The sequence below is a fragment of the Taudactylus pleione genome, unplaced genomic scaffold (assembly GCF_031769625.1).
Source record: "Taudactylus pleione unplaced genomic scaffold, aTauple2 ptg000016l, whole genome shotgun sequence".
In the NCBI taxonomy this organism is placed as follows: Eukaryota; Metazoa; Chordata; class Amphibia; order Anura; family Myobatrachidae; genus Taudactylus; species Taudactylus pleione.
In genome coordinates this window covers 30159144-30172265 of record NW_028284418.1, presented here as the reverse complement: position 1 = coordinate 30172265, position 13122 = coordinate 30159144, and the positions used below count along the sequence as shown (strand labels likewise).

At 43.7% G+C, this 13122-nt stretch overlaps 1 protein-coding gene across 2 annotated transcripts in view; it reads left to right on the top strand.

Moving 5' to 3' along the window:
- Positions 1–13122, top strand: part of USP54 (ubiquitin specific peptidase 54) — a 132636-nt gene that overhangs the window by 64943 nt on the left and 54571 nt on the right. For both annotated transcript variants that reach the window (XM_088475465.1, XM_088475461.1), the window contains exon 3: positions 5747–5839. In XM_088475465.1, coding sequence (XP_088331591.1) covers positions 5747–5839 — 93 coding nt within the window. The remainder of the gene's footprint in view (positions 1–5746; positions 5840–13122) is intronic.

The following is a 13122-nucleotide window of genomic DNA, read 5'->3' as shown; positions in this document are numbered from 1 at the left end:
AGCCACGGAGGACTTGTAGCAAGTAAGTAATGCTGACCATGCAGCAGAGCCGAGCGCTGAAGTAAACGCTATAGCCGGCGAGGCAGCAAAAGTTCAGTGAGTTTAAATAGAGGAAGGACTCATCAGCTGACATGGGAGGAACCAAGCCCAGGTCTCAGACGTCTGGATCTCCTCGGGGCAGATCCAGTGGGAAGAGGATCAGGAGCAGGAGAATCTTTAGCCATGTATAAGTCCTGGACTGGACTTATAACACTAAGGTCACAACCAGTGAGGGTACAGTCGGACAACGTGACGGCCGTCACTTCTATCAATCGACAGGGCGGAACTCGAAGTCGCGTGGCTATGTGAGAAGTTACCCGTATTCTCCGGTGGGTCGAGAGTAGTCAGTCATGCTGTCGGCAGTGTTCATCCTGGGAGTGGACAACTGGGAAGCAGATTATCTCAGTTGCCAGGATCTCCACCCCGGGGAATTAATGCTTCACCCAGACGTATTACAAGCCTTGGTCCATCGTTGGTCGGCCTCAGGTGGACCTAATGGCATCTCGATTAAACCATCAGCTACCAAGATACATGTCCAGAACTCAGGATCCGGCTGCAGAGGCAGTGGACGCGCTAACCGTTCCATGGACTAAGACATGGTTTACCTATTTCCTCCAATTTCACTACTTCCTCGTCTACTAAATCGGATGAAACATGAGTCTGCCTCGGCCATACTCGTGGCACCGGACTGGCCTTGGAGGAGTTGGTTCTCGGCCCTTCGAACTCTCTTAGCAGACGACCCATGGCCCCTACCACTTCGTCCAGATATTCTGCAACAGGGTCCTTTCATACACCCGAACCTAGCACAGCTGCGTTTAACAGGGTGGCTGTTGAGGCTGCTATCTTGAGACGCAAAGGCATCCCAGAATCTGTTATCCCCACTGTGCTTCGTGCCAGAAAACCGGTTATGGCTGTGCATTACCACAACATTTGGCGGTCTTATGTATCATGGTGTGACAGTCGGGACTTCCCGTCTAGGATTTTTCGTTTATCTAGACTATTACTTTTTCTTCAAGCGGAACTCGATGCTGGTCTCCATTTAGGGTCCTTTAAAAGTGCAGAAGTCTACCCTCTCTATCTTCTTTCAACGTAAATTGGTCCTCGTACCTGAGGTGCAGACTTTTCTTAAGGGAGTGTTGTGGGTGCAGCCACCTTTTTGTTCCACCTACAGCTCCCTGGGACCTAAATTGGTACTTGCGTTTCTTCAGTCTTCCATGTTTGAGCCGCTTGATGAGGTAGATATCAAGTATTTGTCTTGAAAGATGGTTCTCCTCCTGGCATTGGCTTCAGGCCCTGATTCAGAGCCGGACGCTCTGACAGAGCGCATGCTCTGAATCAGGGCCGTCCTTCTTGATTTTTAGAGCGGCCTCCAGGAAGAAGGTCGCGATGTTCAACATCATTGCGACCATCGGGCTTGCGACAAGACCCTTGTGGTAGGGTCTCGTTGCCGCAAGCCCTAGAGTGCTTTCGGCTCAAACAGAGCCAAAAGCACTCCCACTGACATCACTTGTGATGTCAGTGGGGCCGGCCCCAGACGGTATGTGTTCCCATGGGAACGCCTACATCTGGGCAGCCACGCCCCCGGCACGCCCACCAAAGGGGACGTGCTGTCACTCACCATCGACAGCACGCCCCCTTTGGTACGAGACCCAGAGCGACAGTTTGCCCGTCGCTATCCGGGTCTCCCGCATGCGCACGACGGAGCCGGCTTCGGCGTGTGCATGCGCACTGGGCCAACATCGACCCGCTTGAGAGCGTTCAGCGCTCGCGAGCGGGTCTGAATCAGGCCCTCAGCCCGTCGGGTTTCTGAGTTGGGGGCCCTGTCTTGTAAGCCCCCATACCTTATCTTCTATGATGATAGGGCGGAGCTCAGGGCGCAAGCCACCTTCCTTCCTAAGATTGTGTCGGCTTTCAACATAAATCAGCCTATTGTGGTGCCTTCCTTGGTTGAGGACTCTGGAGTATCCACAACTCTGGATGATGTTCGAGTACTCCATGTCTATATGACTCGGACAGCGTCTTTCCGCAAATAAGATTTCCTTTTTGTTCTGTATGATGCTGTTCGGAGGGGTTGGCCAGCATCAAAACAAATGTTTTCGAGGTGGATTCGACAGGCTATATGTCAGGCTTATGTCAGCAGCGATAGGCAACCTCCTCCGACTATTTCTGCACATTCCACACGCTCTGTGGGTACGTCGTGGGTGGCACATCGGGGTGCCTCCACTATGCAGCTGTGCCGTGCGGCTACTTAGTCCTTGTTACATACATTCTATGAAGTTTTATAGGTTTGACACATTTTCGGCTTCAGCTTCACGATTTGGCTGCCTTGTACCCACAGTTTCCCCTACGGGCGGGAGCACTGAGGAACCTCAGAGCGCTCCCGCCCGTAGGGGAAACTGTGGGACGTCCCCAGTGTACTAGTTTCCCCTTGTAGATGAAAGAGAAAATGGGATTTTAGTACTCTGATTCCACAGGGGACACTGGACGCTCACCTTAGTGCTCTTCGCCTGCCTGTTCGGTTGGTTCCGTGTGTTTGTGTAGTTCTGTTTATTGTGTGACCTTCTCTTCTCTTTAGTCCATTATTCTTCATCTCCTCTCGGTCTTCATTTTTCTAAACTGAGGGTTGGTGGGGAATAGAGGGGGAGAAGCTTCACATTTCTAAATTATTTAAAGTGCCAGCTCCATCTATCCACGCCTCTATAGCCCAGTGTACTACATTCCAGTGTCCCCTGTGGAATCAGAAGGATTTACCAGTAAGTATAAAAATCCCATTTTTGCTATGCATTTTGTCAAGAAACATGCTCTGCATGGAACTAAGGGCCTGATTCAGAGCCGGACGCTATTTGCGCTCGCTCGTTCAGAAAAAGGGGCCGGATATTTAAATAGAGTGCTCGCTCTTTGCGGTCTGTTGACGCCTCTATGTCTGAACGAGCGAACGAAACATGCGCTCGCTTTTTTTAAAAAAACGCCCCCTGGCCGCTCGCATCCTACGTCATCTCCGCTATTTATTAGATTAATCGAGTACATCGAAAGGCGTATGAACTGCTCGCAGTGCTTGTGGTAGCATTTTCCTACCGCAATCATGCGAGCAGTTCAGGCTAAAAGACAACCAAGTGACGTGGTCAATGACGCTGCTTTGTTAATTATGCACACCCTTAAAACGCCCGTTTTCACCGTTTGGCACGCCTGCGTTCGGATCTCCACTCCCCGTTTTCAAGCACCTTCCCCTGTTACCACCCACAAACGCCTCATTCTGTCACTCAAATTAGCAGGCATTCGCTATTTTGCGAGCACACAATTTCCGACCGCAATGACTGGTTCGCGCATGCGTATTACAACCCATACGCATGCGCAGTTGTGCGAACATCGCTCGGAGCGAACGAGCAGCCGCTTACGAGCGGCTCTGGATCAGGCCCTAAATGCAGTAAAGCAGAAGTCACTGAGGTTCGCTGGTCTCCTCACTAATTAACGGGGAGGACCTTATGCATACAATCATTCATTTGTTGCTACCTAGAACTCAGATAACTTGGATGTCAAGATTAAAGTAAAATACAAAAATTGATCAGATTAGTGCTGACAAGAATGTCCAGCCATTCCCCTTGGGTTTTATCTGCCAAATCCCCCCCAAAAAATCAATGGGTATACATTTAAAGTGGCCCAACCAGCCCACCTATATAGCCATTGTAAGTGCATGTTATTCATTCTGTACTCAAAAGAGTGGGTAGAAAGTACCTTCAACAGTGCCCTCCTGGACTTCTTCCTATGACTGATGAATATTCATTTATCTAGTATATTTGACATTGCTCCCCACACTTCCTTTGGCATAACAATAGACTGGCAGCGGTGTAATGGTTATCATCACTGCCTCACAGTACTCAGGTCGTGGGTGCAATTCCTAATACAGCCATATATGTGTGGAGTTTGTATATCTCTCTCTGTGCTTGCATGGATTTCCTCCTGGTAATTTGGTTTCCTCCCACACTCCAAAAATATACTGGAAGGTTTATTGGCTCCCAACAAAAAAATAACCCTAGTGTGTATGTATGTGAGCATGTAGTAGAGAATATAATTTCCTTATGGACCAATCTGCCATGTTTAAAAAACAAACAAACAAAAAACTATTCTGTATTGCTGCGGTCTATTCACATGCATATTTTAAATTCTTGATGGCTGGCCTTAAATACATCTTGAGCAGTTTTTGATTCACTGTAAAAGAATCTAAAATCACAGGGCTGCACCAAGGTTGCAGTATCTTTAATGTGACTGCTATTTTAATAACCTAATATAATTTTCCCCAAGCAGTCAACAGGGTGTTCCCTTCATCACCGTATGACTAAGACATTAATTAGAATGTCTGTGATGTTATTTCTATTTGCATAGCTGAAAGCCTGAACGGGAAGGACCAAAGTCTCAACTGGCCAGGCTAATGAATATTTTCTTACTGGTAGAGTAACCTTGGAGAAAGGCAAGAGTTAGAGACAAGCTGTTCCGTACATACTCCCTGTAATAAAACAATATTGTTCCAGCTCGTGGGAATGCGCTTACCTAGGAATGCAGCATAGCTGCTGTTTGTGTTATCCAAAGCAAAATATTTCCAGTGGCATTGTGGCTGCCTCCTTTTGTTATTTGACTTATTTTTTTTTTTTAAAGCTTATTGGGCACTTTATTGTTTGGTTAAAAATGCCATCTATTCAGGTCCTAAGAAGGGCGACTTCTCTCAGATTTATAACAATGTTACACTTTTTTTTGTTTTTGGGCAGGTTATACTAGCACGTCTGATTGTCCATGTGTCCCCATTTTGAACTTGCATTGATTTGCTTTTCATTTAAGTAATGTAATATTTGGTAAAATCTGCACAATGTTGAATGAAAATGTCTTTTTAATGTAATTTTTTAATTGAATTTCCTTTTAAAAGTGCATTAAATTATTTTTTTATTTGAAAAATGCTTTTGCGTTAAAACCACTTTTGTTGGAGGCTAAAAATTAGTTCATCAATAAAGTTAATCTGTGAAAATAAGAAAATAAATTCTCTCTGTGGTGTGATCTATGGGGTGAATTCAATTGAATGCTATGTTGAATAGCACCAGGAATGAGTGCCCCAAGCACTTAAGCCAGGAGATGCAGTTTACTGCGCCTAATGCCAGGGGTTTAGTTTTGGTAAACGGCATTTTCCAAATGAAGTGCTGGGCGTGATGCTGTTGGTATACGCAGTAAGCACGAAACTAGCATCGCGGCACTAGTTTAGTTAGATTTTTGCTTTTACCTTAAGCGGGTGCGAACAGAAATCCTCTAATCGTGGGTGTACAATGTGGCTAATTGAATAGCGCCAGGAATTCATTCCTGGCGCTATTCAACATCACATTCAATTGAATTTCCTCCATGTTTGTTTTTTTTTTCATAAAATACGGACCTGGCATAACAGAGTTTTATCAAAAATGTTACTGCTTTTTATTTATTTTTTTGCATATGCTGCATCTATGAAATATCTCCAATGAATAAAGACCTTCCAAACACATGAAAAGACACACATACACAATTGTGTTGCATTTTATAGGTTGATTTGGATGGTCTGCATATATTCTCCTCCAACTCTCTTAACTTGGAAAATAAAATGCTTGAGTATATAGAACTTATGTAGCACAATGGTTGACTGACTTTTGATGAGAAGAAATTATAAAAAAAAAAAATCTCTGTTCTTCCATCACAGGTTTTGTGGCATCTCGATATTTTCCGCCGGAGCTTCAGACAACTAACCACGCACAAATGTATGGGTGACTCCTGCATATTTTGTGCACTAAAGGTACGACATGGCATGCTGAGAATTCTTTCTATAAACTGTATGATTGAACATATATATTCCTTGTGTCCTATATTACACAGTAATTATAGTTACAATACCTTCCAAGGACAATAAACCACATGTTTCTGTCCAAAACACTTGTGGCTTTTGTCTGCTACAAATATTTTGAAAAGTCCAATCTTTTTAATCTTTATTCTTTTTTTTATTTAATTTATTGTGCTGCATTAGATAAGCGTCTAGTTTTAAAGATAAAAAAGTAGATAAAATGAAATGAAAAGTATATAGGCCCAACATTAATAGCCTGCAAGTTGTGGGCAACAGTGAGATTTCAACGATTTAGCTGGTCGCTTTAAAGCAGCAATTATTTAAGAGCCAAAACCAGGTAGTTTGTTCTTTTAAAAAAAAAATTGCTGCTTTAAATATGTGTGCTTTATTGACAAAATCTTGCTGCTGCAGTCCCTACTCATCGTAGGCTATAACTTTTGAGCTAGAATATATTTTAAATATGAAAAAAACTATTAATCCTATTCAAAATCAGTTTTTGGGACACATGAAGTAAGTACATTTGAATATGGCTCATTTAAATACGTGAAGTGCATTTAGGACAAGGTGACCCTGAAAATAATAATATTAATTCTGTAAATTGGTAGGAGAGTTTAAAAACAAAACAACAAAAAGACCCTGTATTTCTAGCAGATAGAACGACAGTACGATTACAACATTGTAATCGTACAGTTGTTTCTCTTCCCTGTAGTGCCTACACTGAACGATATGTCGTTCAGTATAGGCACCCTCCCCTCATCCCTGAACATGGCCAATCTGTTGTTATCGGTAGATTGACCAGCATGTTCAGGCGATGATTGATGTCGAAATCGATCAGCGGGAGCGCGCATTGCTGGTCGTTTTCGACATTTTCATGCCCGATCCATGCACGATTAATGAGCGATTGAACGATATAGCTCATTTTAATCGGCAAGTGGATACGCAGCTTTAGCGATAAAGCAGGACTGCATTCAAAAGGTAGGGGCCAAGAACAAATAAGAGCGTAGGATAGCGGAAGGCAGTATGAGGGAGGAGACCGGAGTGCTATGCAAAATAATTTTTATAGTCTTTGCAACCTACAGTCACCCGTCAGTGTCCACATTGCCCCATGCCTGTCACATAACTGACACAGGGATGCCATGCTTCATGTAAATGGCTGCCACTCATAGTCACTGCTGGCACTTTAGAAGTCTAGTCCTTAGGTGAGGAGGATATCGGCATGTTCTTTGCCTGACGTCACCATGTGACCATCTGATACTGACTAGCATTTTAGTGCTCCGGTAGAAGCTATGTGTCTGCTGATTACATGTAAGATACAATATTGTCCATCCACCTGGCAACCCGTATTTATACAGCCCTGTAACAAATAATGATATATTAAACATGTCCACCTAGATAAAAACCTTACAAACATTTAGAATTTTTTTTTGTTCTCCAAATGTACCATGCCCATTTTTTTTATTTTTACTTAATTGGTACCTATAATAGAGCTCTGATTTTTCATCTATCAATGTGATGTCAGACATCTTGCCTTACCCCCCACATATGTATTCAGAATGGCATTCCTTCATAAATGTAAATAATTTCAAACATTGGGGTGTAACTGGCCTTTCCAGTAACATTTTGAAAAATCGCAGTTGCTTCATAGAATAGGGTTACGGATGTTGATCATACAACGGAGTGTTATCAGACAGCTGTTTGAGCAGGCGTTTATATTGCTCAATTGGTTCCATTATGCTTCTAAACCTTTTCTATAAATCAATGCTTTAGTATCTTTATGGTGTGTTCACCTACTGTTCTGTACTAAATGTTAACTGCTTATATCACAGCCACTGATCTCAATAGTAACTGTGGTGTACACATGACACTTTTCTAAACACTTGAAGCACCAGATACATCCTATTTTTCATGTGTCGGGCATACAGAAAAGTGTGTAGTGACCTGGCGTTTACTGTAGAGATGCATTCAGCGTATGCGTTTACCACGAAAGCATAGAAGAATGGTTATACTCATGGCTACATGTGTGTATGTACCTTGAATCAATATGTGGTGCGTTAATCTATGCCAGAGGTAGGAACATAATTTTCATAGGGGGATTCCAACTTCTTGGGCAGGTGATTATATTATTAAAACTTTATTAACCTCATGTACTGTATATATGAGCAACACGCAATATAGATTTACGGCAAATGTAAATAAAGGAAGCCATAACTCCATAATAATTAAACAATTGAAATGGAAAAATGGTCTGGCTTAGCACTGCCACCTACTTGAACAGATTTTTTTATTTTATTTAATGTTTCAATTTTTAAAACTTATAATCAAACTATGTCTAGGTAATTGAATAATTTGCACACCAGTAAACTCTCTAAGAACACCTTTGCAGGAGCGAAAATATTTTCAAAGGTCTGCTTAGATATTGTTTGGTGTTGAGCTGAAAATGTAGAGTAAAGGGGCATACACACGAGACTATCTTTGAACGATATCGTTCAACGATCTATCGTTCCCTGTGTATGCAATGAACGACCAACGATGCGCGCTTCCGCTGGACGATAACAATATCTTTGGCCTGGTCAGAGATGTGGCTTGATGACTTCACTGAAAGATATCTATCATGCTCTACAGAAAGTTCAAGTGAAATCGTTGATGCAGCACATCGTTCCGTGTGTACCCGGCTTAAGGGAATGGCTTACTCTGAGCCGTGGTTAAAGTCCTTCTAATTCTATCACCAATAGTAATGGTCTTTAGATTATAGCATGTTACACCCCTTTATAGACTCTGGGCCTGATTCAGAGCCGGACGCTCTGAATCAGGGCCCCTCCTACCTAAAATTGGAGTGGCCTCCTTGCCGCTTGCATAGCTGTGGGTGACCACCCACAGCTTATGCAAGCGGCCAAAAAGATGGTAGCGATGGTCAAGAGTAGAATGACCAGCCTGGCTCATGTTGACAGAAAGGAGATAGTAATTGAAATACTCGAGCATTAAAACTGTGGCATGCAGAAGAGCATCTCTGAATTTATTGCATGTTGAACCTTGATGAGTTACAGCAGCAGAGGACTACACCGGATTCCACTGCTGTCAGCTAAGAACAGGAAACTGAGGGCCTGATTCAGAGCCGGACGCTCTGACAGAGCGCTCGCTCTGAATCAGGGCCGTCCCTCCTACCTTTTGGAGCGGCCTCCTGGCCGCTCGCATAGCTGTGGGTGACCACCCACAGCTATAGCGAGCAGCCAAAATGATGGTCGCGATGGTCAAGACCATCGCGACCATCGGGCTTGCGACAAGACCCTTGCGGTAGGGTCTCGCTGCCGCAAGCCCTGGAGTGCTTTTGGCTCTATCAGAGCCAAAAGCACTCCCACTGACATCACTAGTGATGTCAGTGGGGCCGGCCCCAGACGGTAGGGGTTCCCATGGGAACGCCTCCGTCTGGGCAGCCACGCCCCCGGCACGCCCACCAAAGGGGGCGTGCTGTCAATCACCATCGACAGCACGCCCCCTTTGCTGCGAGACCCATAACGACGGCTTCCTCGTGCGCATGCGCACTTGGGCAACATCGACCTGCTTGCGAGCACTCAGCGCTCGCGAGCGGGTCTGAATCAGGCCCTGAGGCTGCAATGGGCAAAGGCTCACCAATACTGGACAGTATAAGATTGGAGTAACTTCGCCTTCTCTGATAAAGTTTGATTTCTGCTGCAACATGTGAATGGCATGGTGAGGACAACCTGAATCTCCAGACCAATCCTGCCTTGTTTCAACAGTTTAGACATGCAGTGGAGGTGTAATGGTGTGTATATACTTTTCTTGGCACACATTAGCAGGTCTATATTGTATCCTGTTAGATCGGAGAACTAGGGGAAAATTTACTTGACGTGTTTAAGCAGGAAATTTATAATGGCAACAATATTCAAAGCAAAACATGCTTAAACTTGCTGCAACAATCACTTTGTAATATTGCCCTTTTTCTTAAAGCTTTGAATGAAGACTTGATGCTGATGTATGTTTATTTAATTCACTTTTATGTGTGCCCAGATTAGGGAGTTGATTTTAAGTCCGACGCATCAGCAGGTCGCTTTTCTGTCCGGACGCATGCTTACTAAACTATGATTATGCAAGAATTTGCCTGTGTATACTAAAAGTCCATGCAGCTACATTTGGAAGCTTACCCCGACCACCGTTCTTATATTCAAAGCTGTCACTATTAGTATCGGGAATTACACCAGCCCCACGCTGGATGCAAAAGATACATCTGAAACAGACGTCCGCACCTTGCGAATGAGCACTGAAATCGTCCGACACTCCCATGAGATGGATCAGTTCCATGCAACTGCATGATACCTCCCAAATACTGCCCAGAAATATGAAATAGGAAGTGTACCGCATGCATCGGCGAGACTGCACAATGTTTTAAAGTAGCAATCATTTAAAAGGCAAAATCAAGTGGGTTTTGCCTATGAAATGACTGCTACTTTAAAACATTGGCAGTCTCGCACAGTACTCGCTGAAGCCTGCAGTCTGCATGCTATTATACAGTATATACCCCATAGTGTGGTCTGTCATAGAACTGAACAATCTGTATGCCCAGTGGCATCTCTTGTCAGAAACGCCCACCGGTGGCTGCTGGAAGCCTGCAGCCGCCGAGCTCAGGAGGCCGTTCTGGCCCCTCTGCTCCATCACAGATCCTTTCCAGCCCCCTCATTCCGCTACAGCCACGATGAAGGAGACACGGCTGCAGGATGACAGTATTCCTGCAGCCCAACCTCAGAAGGCTCAGGGCTGCCCGCACTGCTCTCCACCCAGACTGTGATTGGCGTTCCTGTTGGGGATAGCTCACAGTCTGAGGCTGCCACTGTGTGTGAGTTCTATGCAGCTGCGCTTCCTCCCAGGCAGTGCTGCAGCAGTGATGGGCCCACTCCATGCTGCTATCTAGCCATTTTTGCAGGACTGTGAAATACTACAAGAAGCAGTTGTATACATTTTTTTTTTTTTTTAAATGATTTTCTAGTTTGAGTGCTGCCTTTTTCGATTGCTCTCTCTCTCTCTCTCTCTCTCTCTCTCTCTCTCTCTCTCTCGTATATTTACTAAACGTAGATTTTAATCTATTTAAAATCGATCAACATCGATGTTGTGTTTCTGTGGCAAAATCACACAATTGCTAATACTTCTTAAAACAAATCAAGAATTGTCTGTTTAGTAAAAGTGTGACTTTGCCCCAGAAATAAAACATCGATAATTATTGATTTTAAATTGAATAAAATCGATTAAATTTCTTTAGTAAACCTCCATCCATTCTTTAAATGTTAACACAGCAAAGTTTTTTTTTTTCTTTCTTTTGACACAATTTTGGAGACATATTTGTAAAAAATTGTTTTTAATTTTTTTTAATGATTTCATTTAATATTTTTTGTAAATAAGGGGTAATTACAGTTTTGACCAATGTTAATTACTTTCCATTTCTTACTTCCAGTCTCTTCTCTACGACCTTTGCTCTGTGCTGTGGTGACCGTATATAAATTTGGGAGCTCTGTAAAGAAGATGAATATGCTGTAAACTCAGCCTAGTGATGCATGGTTTTTGCACATCACTTTTGTCCTTTAAAACCCCCAGCATGGTTACTATTGGTGCCGGGGCTGTCACATTCATTAAGTGGTTGCACAGAAGCTTTGTAACCACATGGACGTGATTCGCAACAGGTGAATATGCTCCAGCCTTCTATCGTGTGTCTTCCTGGAGGCCAACCAGAGTCACAATAGCACAGGGAATGGGGTTCTAGGAAAGGCACACTCACCAAACTGGAACAACTTGCTCCCTCTATTTAACTCCAACTTAAAATAAACGCCAAAGCCAATGTTATTTTAAATTTGGTGTTAATTGAGTGATTATGGATTTAGGCCCTGATTCAGAGCCGGACGCTCTGACCAGAGCGCTCGCTCTGAATCGGCCCACCTCCATTAATATGGAGCACCCTCCTGGACGCTCGTATAGCTGTGGGTCACCACCCACAGCATATACGAGCGTGCAGGATGATGGTCGCGATGGTCTTGACCATCGCGACCATCGAAACTGCGAGCAAAAGCCTGCGGTTGAGTTTTTCAACCGCAAGGCCAGGAGTGATTTTGGCTCTATCAGAGCCAAAATCGCTCCCACTGACATCACTAGTGATGTCAGTGGGGCCGGCTTCAGACGGTATGCGTTCCCTTGGGAACGCCTCCGTCTGGCAGGCACGCCCCCGACACGCCCACCAAAGGGGGCGTGCTGTCAGTCAACATCGACAGCACGCCCCCTTTGATGAGACACTCCGAGCGAAGGAAAGTCCTTCGCTCGTCGGGTCTCGCGCATGTGCACGACGGAGCTCCCTCCGTCGTGCGCATGCGCAGTGCGGACCATCGACCCACTTGTGAGCGGACAGCCGCTCGCGAGTGGGTCTGAATGAGGGCCTTAATGCATTAATACATATCAATGCATTTATGTGCCAAAATATCTCCCTGGTTTGTAAGAGTGGGTAGTATAAATAAATAAATGAACAAAACCTGGATTTATCCTTTTTAAATCCATAAATCCTTTAGATTTACAGTAGAATTTTTTTAATCGGTATAGAGATTGCGTTATTAGGCAGTGACCTACTTCTTATCTACCAGATTGCCATATAAATAGGTCATAATGTAGCCACAGAAGTAACCAATGACTTTAAGAACCACCGCTGGAATTGTCAGATGACCTAAAAATGGTAACCATCGTTGCTTAATAAATGGATTTGATCAGGCACTGGTCATGGTGTGGATTATATGGCAGCAATTACCTGTCTTACTAATCAGCTGTGCTCTCTTGTGAATACAAACCAATATATAATCAAAAATATGTCGTAATAGCAGCCAAATGCTAATAATGTGGTTAAGCTAGATCCTGGAATGTAATACAAGAATGGAGGTTGAGATCATATGAGATTGTGCTATGACTTGTTCAGATGCTAAATTGCAATTGCTGAAGTGCTATTTATATTTATATATATATATGTAGTTTGAAAGGGAGATTCTAATTACATACGGTTTCCTATATGAAACCATATTATAGTAGAAAATTATCTGACAAAAGTGTTTAAGGATTCCCATCCTCTAGGGACCTGTCCAATGTGATACGCCCTTTTTGAGGTCTTTATTAAAAAAAAAAAAAAAAAAAAAAAGAAAATCCGAGTTGGGGGCTTTTTTTTTTTTTTTTTAAATACTTTGGACGTGTTTAGTGTCAGA